At 38.0% G+C, this 9,101-nt stretch overlaps 1 protein-coding gene across 1 annotated transcript in view; it reads right to left on the bottom strand.

The window, feature by feature from the left end:
• The window catches only part of LOC124167232 (nuclear cap-binding protein subunit 1), a 53,954-nt gene that overhangs the window by 39,354 nt on the left and 5,499 nt on the right, over positions 1-9,101 (bottom strand). Inside the window, exons 6-11 of the mRNA XM_046545104.1 lie at positions 5,994-6,209; positions 4,834-4,931; positions 4,567-4,738; positions 4,389-4,456; positions 4,167-4,304; positions 3,829-3,932 (exon numbers count right to left, since the gene is read on the bottom strand). Of these exons, the coding sequence (XP_046401060.1) occupies positions 3,829-3,932; positions 4,167-4,304; positions 4,389-4,456; positions 4,567-4,738; positions 4,834-4,931; positions 5,994-6,209 (796 nt within the window). The remainder of the gene's footprint in view (positions 1-3,828; positions 3,933-4,166; positions 4,305-4,388; positions 4,457-4,566; positions 4,739-4,833; positions 4,932-5,993; positions 6,210-9,101) is intronic.

Below are 9,101 nucleotides of genomic sequence, written 5' to 3'. Positions count from 1 at the left end.
TAAGAATGTGATAGTGACATCCAGGTTTTGATAAGAGTATTTGCCTATTTCCCACTATATTTTTATGGTATATGCTAGTATATTGTTTATGGATTTACCTATATTATTGAAATAGGTTTTAGCTTGTGTGTGTGTTAGCAGCGGAACCGATTCGCGATCTCACATGTGGATTGTGTGCAGACTGTTTTGCTGTGAATTCGTACCGTAGGACGGATAGGACTACCTTCTCCGTTAATCCGGCGTTGCCAAATTCAACAGCACAGCTTACTCTAATGTCAACAACACAGCTTACGATCGTTATCCTCCAGTATTACAAGGTTCTTTTACAACTCGATTTGCCGCCGACGTACAGCAATAATTTGTCTTAACAAATTCCATGAGGGTCGCGGCATCAATTTTTGGTGTCCTAAAAAAAGGCTGGTGTCCTAACACCCCATGCCACACGCCTTTTAGGCGGCTTGCGGAGTATTATGTAGACGTAGATGAATTTCAGGTGTACTATTCGAATGAGTGGCAACTTTATCATCCATTTTTCTGATAACCAAAACACACGAAGTGAAACGCTTGTACTTCATCATCCCGATGCCGCATTATTAATATCCCAAGTAATAATCTAGGCACAATAGCAATAGGAAAACTTGCCCAAGAATAACAGAACAAAATAAAGTGACGATGAGCGGCTAAATACTCCCTCAAAACAAATTTTGCACCATGCGCTCAGCGTATTTCCCTACTCCCTACGGTTGTTTAGGCACCTATGACGTCACGCCTGGCCTCGGCAACGCTCGGGTGTCTTCGCATAGTGGTCGGCTCAGAGAAAATTTTCTCGATTTTAAATGCAAATTTTTTTATTTCTTTTGATGTTGAATGGAGAAACTGAAGGTATTTTTGCGAGCTAATGTATCCATTTGACTTATTCAAAATAGTTTTTAGAGCAATCTACGACCCATGCAAGTTCCTCATTGCAGTGCTAAAAAATTTATAATAAATTAATTGGCAAGCAGATGAAACTGTATAAAACATGTATATTTCATGTGAATAGGAGCTAGAATGGAATGGAATTCAAGGGGAGGTAATTACTACATAATTGCTAAGGTCCAAACTCCAAACTGCAGAGGAAACCATGACGAAACGGCCTTTCTCAATTATGTATTCGTGCTTCGCATCATAACGCCAAGGATACTTAGCACTCGGATTTTTACAAAAATTTGAAAATCATATATGCTCTATGACATCACAGTAGGGTAGTTTCCTTCATCAAAGAAAACAAAAGGTATTGATTGCAAATCGTTACCCACCATTAGGGCATTCATCAGATACAAATTATTTGGTTTAAGAAATCCCAGTTTAGACGAACGTTAATACATATATTCCCATAAAAAGCCTTAGAAAACATTATTTCTATAAATATTTATAGTTTAAAACATCTTTAAAGATAGTATTCACGCATTCAAAGACTTTTATTCACGTTAAAAAAAATTCTTACGTGCTTTCGAAATTCCATCCTGTCGTGCGGGTGGGCTAACATCTGCTATCTCAGGGGATCGTAATGCGTTGCCGGCAGTTGACGATTTTTAAAACTAGTCTAAAAACAACTGTTGTGTCACCCAGGCCCTTTTGTAGCTCATCGAAATGACAGGAAAATGCTACTTTAAATGCCATTTCATAGCTAGCGGAGTTTATGAATGATAAATCATTTTAATTTGAAGTCCTCCGAGTAATTAGCAGCTACGTGAAACAGTCTTTAAATGCCTTGAAACCTGATCCAGGTTTTCCTTCCCTGAAAATGAATGAACGAGAATGCATTCTTTTCCAAAAGAATATCGTCTCGTCAACACTAGATCTAGTTGAGGGGGAAAGGAGCCACTTTCAATAACAGCTTGGAGTTCATCAGAAAATTTTGTGGTGGCTGCGCTATCAACACTTGCAGATTCACCTGATATCGCCGCACTGAAAATACCTGCTTGCCGTTTAAATTCTGGAACCAACCGCTTTCACTAAATGTCTCGGAGCGATTACCACTCTCGTCTTTTTGTACTGATTCACCATGAACTTTCCGTATGTGTAGACCGCTTGGTTGAAGTTGGTGCGGCTGAGGTCACTGATGTTTTAGCTTCGTCTTTATTCAAAAAAGGCATCGTGAGTTTAAACTTCCACGCAATATCGCTTTGACGCTCTCCATTTTCAAAGCAATTGACCTCTCTCAAGTCCTCTTCTAGGTTTATGGTTTTTCTTGATAAATTCTTGATTTTTCTACACGCATTCCTATTGTTTGCCATATTCTCTTGGTTTTTACTCTGTATGGCTCTATCTAAATCACCTTCTTCTGCTGAACTGTATTCCTGAGACGCAGAATGCCTATGACTGCGGGGAGGGAACGAAGCCATTGTGTTTGAGACTCTATAGCGGACCCTTTTATGTGTTGATGCTATTCATGCGCAACTCGGCCACCGCTCCATTTCTCCCCCGTGAATACCGATGACCTTGAAGGCTTTAGCGTAGACCCTCTACCTGGAAGTCAATCGCCCGGTAACCTACGACGGCAAAAATACGTCTCAAACCGTATTGCTGAAAAAAAAACTCATTTCCACTAGCCCCACGCTTAATTAACGATCTAAATTATTTATTATCATTCCGTTAAGGAGACGAGATAAATCTTCGGTAGAATATTAATATGCGTAAATTGATAGAAATTACGTGTGTACTTAGCGCAAGTTCACGTTTTATCACGAGAGCGTTTAAAATTTTTGATTAGGCTACACTGCGTTGCAATGTTTCCCCGAGGAACGAATTTGCGCTATATCGAAATTGCGCTAATCGAAATTGCGCTATACGAGACATGGGTGTAGTTAATTTTGGTTAAAATATTGTGGCATTAGCATTTGCGGATGCTTGATCTTCTTTTGTTCCTCGGGCGGCAGAAAGCAGACGGCAGCATACCAGCACGTCCGTGAGTTGCGTGAAAAGGAAGCATTTGATGGAACACACCATGGCCAAAAAAACACCAAACACGTCCAAGCGAGAAAATAAAAATAAAGGAGTAATATGAGGTATATTGGCTATTATTTGCACCACCTCCGGTAAAGCGACAATTCGCTATAGCGAGTGTTTATTGGTGCACCGTGGGGTGTCGTTTTATCGAGGTTGCACTGTAGTCAATTTTAACCTCATTTGAAAAAGGCCAGAATGGCGCCCATGCGATGCCACTCCACGTGACATCACAGGGACCTAGATGCTATAGGAGTGGTCAGGAGTTTTACATCATCTGAGATTACCAATGCATGCATGTGGCACAGAGCTCAGGGAAACATCTCTTAATAATCACTTATTAAAATTGCCTAAGGTCGGAAAGTTTCTTTCGCTTGGTAGAGCATTAATAATCCTTATTTAAGCCAAGTGCTACCTGCTAGCAGGGCACTCTGCTACCTGCTAGCAGCCTGTGTTTTAGCAGCACTCATTGCCTATCACCAAGGTGGCCTCTCACGGTGGCAGCCAGAACCAGAATGACGTCACACGGGCTTTTCCCATTATTCATTCTTAGCCGTCACGTTTTCATACACTTAAAATTTTTCACTTTTCATTTAATCGCAAAAATAGATATCGTCATTTAAAAATCTAAAAGCGTGAAATACGTACTCCAGGATTAATAATCTTTCGATTTTAGCAATAAAAAAATAGGAAACCACCCTATGCAGCAAAATTTGGTCCTGGATAATCCATTACAGACAATTTCACCAAAATAAAATTTGGCCAAAAGCATAAAATTAGGGCATGTACATACTAAAGCAAAAAAAAAGTTAAAAAAAATAATACACATGCTATACTGACCTGCATTCTCTCCTGTATATTTGTATTTTGGTTCAGGCTTTGCAGGGATGAGAGACTCGAATGGCTCCGGCATGATATCTCGCATTCGTTGATGGTAGGACAGTCTAAAAATAATTACAATTATTTATAATTTTGGTGCATTTAAAATGTAGTTACAGATAGTAAAAAAAATATCAAAATAGTAAACACTACAGATTTAAAAAAGACAAGATAGATGTAAACAAGATCCATCCAAGGGAAATACACACATAAAAATTGTTAGAAAATGGACCGATTGTCAGTAAATAAATATTAACAACAATGATCTGTCTTTTCACAGACATAACATATATAGTTACCTCAAAGACTTAAGTAAGACCTCTCGAATGAATTTAGGCCTGGGATGCTCTGGATCTAACTGCAAACAACTTTCCCAATCATCCCAACTCCAGCGAAATTGGAAATTACTTAAGTGATATGAGAACCAGTTCACAAATCTGAAATACCAATGGGAAAAATATTGAAATATAAAAAAGCATAATAAGATTGCACCAATCGGCTAACATTTCTAAGGACCATACCTGTCAAAACATGAAGTGTTCATAGTGTCAATTCGACTGTAAAGAAGCTCGGTGGCCTGGGCTAAAACCTGAGTTTAGAACGGAAAAAAGTAGCAGGGATAAGAAATACCAAGTTCATAAAATTCAGACTATGATACCCATGAACAAACTCATCAGCTGAGTCAATCAAAATCAATACCTGTGGCATGGTGCTAGGCTCAAGTTTGCATAGTTCAATCAAAATAGACCCATACGCTATTTCCAAAAATCTTGGAGATGGCATGTGGAAAAGTTCCGCGAATATTACTTCAACAATCATGTAATCAAGGGGAATTTTCAATTTGTATGGGTAATTCAGCAAGTTGGCCGCACTGTAAAAAGAAGAAGTATTTTAAAATGATTTTAGAAGATTTAATTATTTTCATAGAGTTTATTTATAACTTAAATGACAGTTAATTAGCCTCACCAATCTTTCCTTTCTAAATGGTGCATCTCTAGAATTTGATGAAGATGCTCCTCAATAAGGAATCTCTCTATGGAATGAGCCCCTGGTAGGCTAGGCCCCTGCATAAATTACAAAAAGACAGTTAAAACCAACTTAGAAAAAGATGACGTGTAAAATAAAAGACAAATAAAAAGAATACAGAGTTGAATAGCATAAACTTTTAAAATAAGGAAATTATAATTATTTCTATGGTTATTCTACTGGTTAAGGTAGCAGTGCACTTTCATAGAGTCTGACATAAACCTTTCTATGTTAACACGTTGCATACGGATGGTGAGAATTCTCGTCATTTTTTCCCCGAACGTTCTGGACGGATGACGAAGATTCTCATCATTTAGGCGCGTCAACCTAAACAATTTTAAAGCGTACAATACGTATTTGTTAGTACGTTTTCAGTTGTTGTTCGTTATTCATAATAAATTGATGCATCATAACGTTTGATTGGGTAAAGTTATATTCTAAACATTAGCTTTTTAACCATGTTTAAACCAAAGGCATATTTCCAATCTCAACACCTCCACCCAGAATCGGCGTTCCTAGGAATTTAAATACCGCGGTACACAACGTGTTAAGTCCAATGAAATCATCATACTTTTAATCACAATTGATAAGGTAGATAGTAAGACAGAACTGCAATAATGATACAGTTGAAAAGTCCTTGTTTTACAAAAAATAACCAGTGGCGGATACAGATGGGGGGTGTGCGCCCCTCCCTTGCGGGTCTGGCCATATTGCCAAACATTGCAGAACCACAATTGTGACTTTTTTATATCATAAGATGGCATCGCCATACATATGTGTACAATTACTTTAATTAAAATTTTATTTTACTCTGCCTGTGACTTGATTATTTTTTATCAGGATAAAAGTAAAGGCAACTCAATGTGTCTTTTGCGCCCCCTCCTTGAGTGTTTTCTGTATCCGCCACTGAAATAACTGACATAAAGGATACATATCTACTAGATAGGCTTGTCCTTACCCAAGGACAGTTATTGCACACAACTGAATGGTAGTAAAATAACTGTATGCACAAAAATCTGAAGAAATTAGCAATTAGCATAGTATGCCTCAACTGAGATAACAGGTTTCCACAATAAAAAATTCAATAGGAATCTACTTACCTCTGGGCAGTCAGTGTAGTCAAACATACGAAATACTACCCAAGGCATTGGGTACTGGTAACTATCATGATGGGGAGGAGGAATGATTGCTGGAAGGGTGTGCTGTAAAGCTTCACAGAGAATACTGTCAAAAGCAAGGTATGGGCGAGGAATGTGCTTCTCTGCCCAATTGTCCTGTTTGAGCTTCTTGATCTGGGCCCACAGGCAGTCTAAATACTGATTAAATAGAAAAATAACATAGATAAATAAAGGTGAAAGAGGGAGTCTTGAATCTTGAAATAGAAAAGAACATGCATTAAATTTTTCACAGCAAAATATTCAACAACCTGGCATTGAGTACAAAATAATTAAGGATGCTAGAATATTTAAGCATTGTCATTAACTTTAAATTGCAAAGCACAAACTTCTCCGATAAAAAAATCATTAACTCCATGACATTAGAACACAGAGAAAACTGGTGGGCAGATGTGTATAGATTCCCGTAGTTGTGAAAGGTAGTAGCGACAAAATAGTTCCCATTGTTGAGAAAACAAACAAAAAAACTTGTTGAAAAGAAATTGCAGGCAAATGAATTAGATTGCATGAAAAATGGCATTACTCATAATTTTTAATACATAAATAATGAATACTGGTAGGCGACTTAAGAAGATATAGTACAAAGTTGCAGTAAATTATTCACTACGATACAATTCCAGAGGAGAGAGCTTTAATCTCCTATTTAATAGAGTATCTAACAGTTAAAAACAACAAATATTACAATACAGTCAGAAATTATTACATATTATGTATTATATTAATTATTATCATTCTTCACAATTTGACAGTCATGGAAAGCCATGGAAGCTCCTGAATACCATAGACAAAATTCTTATAAAACCCATTCTCAAAACCACCAAAATACAGTAAAACCCCGTATTTGCGTTATCGGAATTTACGTTTTCCCGCAAATTGCAAGTTTTTTTCTGGGTCCCGTCATATTTCCTTTCTCTCCAATGTAAATAGAACCCTGTATTTACGCCGTGTTTTTTTCGTTTTCCCGCCATGTGCATCACGACTTGCCGACTAAAAAAAATTTTTGCGTAGTAAAACAATTAATCGCGCATATCAGCCCTTAAAACAGTCTTTTGGCTTCCTTTCGCGCATTTTTATTTAAAAATCTAAGAGAGAAAGACGTAATGAGAACTATTTTCGGGAAGAATTTGAATGTGGCGGGACAGAACGCCACTAACGTCGGAAAGTTGAACTACGTCATCTCGTTTTCTGTCAGCGGCGAAAAGATTCACGATATGAAAATAGGTGTATTGAGCAATCGAGCTATGTATTAATTATAATGCAAGAACTCCTGAAGGAATGTTGACAGTTATCATGTAGTCGATAATTTGATACGAGAGTTTGCAAGGGAACCAGACGTGATAAATGCCGGAACTAAATAACTTGACCGACAACTGGGATCATTTGCGCTGACTTCATTCAACAGTTGCGTAGCAATTATGGGTTAATTAAATACTTAAAAAAAACTTATTTAAACTTGAATTATCCCATTCAAATAGCAGTGTATCGCAAACTATTGTAAATTTCAAAAATTATGAAGTCCCATGACAGTTTGTACTACGCACTTGATCGCCGAGGAGTAGGTCAGATACTCGTGTGTTGCCGATCGGCAACTCGAGTTACCCTCAACTTGTACGGGAAATAGAATCGATCCGGCTTGAAAATGGAAATTCGAGGTGAAAAACGGACATTTTTAATTGACGAGAAAATGAAAATTATAGAGATAGTTGATTCCCACACCGGAACCCGCATCGATTCAAACGCTGGCGACTCGAATGTTGGGACTGGCAATCCGTTCGGATTCCCAGGCTCAACATTCAATACCGTGGTGAAAAATCGCGATTCCATAGTAAAATATGCAAACCAGTAAAATATGCAAACCAGTGCGGAAATTTATCAAAAAAGAGAATATATGTGAAGAATTCCAGGTAAGAATATATTCTATTTATAAATAGAACGAATTCTAAAAGAGTAGTTTTTAGGTGCAAGATCATCAAATGTCCCAGCATAGGTGTCATCTAAAGGCCTGTTTACATAGTACATTAACCTGTACATGTTAATGTCTAAATTATGAACACGAAAATGCACCGTGTATTCACCCAACTTGTGCGTATATGCACGAACAGAAAATAGAACCTGTTCAAATTTGGTTCATGCATTCATAGTCGGATTTAGGGGAAGGGGACGTGCCCCCCCAGATGCTTAAAAAAAGAGACAAAATTTGAATACGGTTATCATAGGAGGATCTATGGGGGGGGGGGGGGGGGGGCACGTGCCCCCCCAGACACTTAAAAATATGGAAGATTTTTAATACGGTCCGGTTATCATTGCGTTCATTTTGTATAACGTGGTATCATTGTGCCCCCCCCCACTCCAGATCAAAATCCTGGATACGGCATTGCTTGTGCCCCCCAGAAAGAAATCCTGGATCCGCCCCTGATGGTCATCATTATGTTCGCTTTGTTTTGTGTATTACTCAAGGAGGCTCAATCATTTAATTCAATAAGAATAACTTTGATATAAAAATAAAGAGAATTTTGTAGAGTCATTGTTATATCTTGTTTTTAATCTCAATTAAGACAAGATCTTTTGCCTGTCAGGCCCTCTAGTGCCCCTCCCAGAAAAAAATCCTGGATCTGCCCCTGCCTACATTCGTACATGTCCCGTTCCGGTCCACAAAAATCATTCATGCAAGTAGAAATTAACTCGTACGTGTTAATGTATCGTGTAAACAGGCCCAAAGGCCCTTGAGAAAAAGTATTTCCCCACAAGATTGGGAATCGAAGATTCCACGGCATCTATAATGGTTGGTTGGACAAATTCAAAAATAGGTACAGTCTTGTATATAAGATGGTGAGTGGTGAAAGCAAAGATGTTAACATAGAGACAGCAACTCAGTGGAAAGAATCTGAATATATTAGAGTTTTGGAAGGTTACAGCCCAAAAGATGTTTTCAGTGCAGACAAAACAGGATTATTTTTTAATTTTTGCTGCCAGCAAAAACACTGTGCTTCAGAGGGAAACAGTGCTATGGAATAATGCTTAGTGAACAATTAA

This window comes from Ischnura elegans, chromosome 10 (genome assembly GCF_921293095.1).
Source record: "Ischnura elegans chromosome 10, ioIscEleg1.1, whole genome shotgun sequence".
In the NCBI taxonomy this organism is placed as follows: domain Eukaryota; kingdom Metazoa; phylum Arthropoda; class Insecta; order Odonata; family Coenagrionidae; genus Ischnura; species Ischnura elegans.
This window is presented reverse-complemented; position numbering and strand designations above follow the sequence as displayed.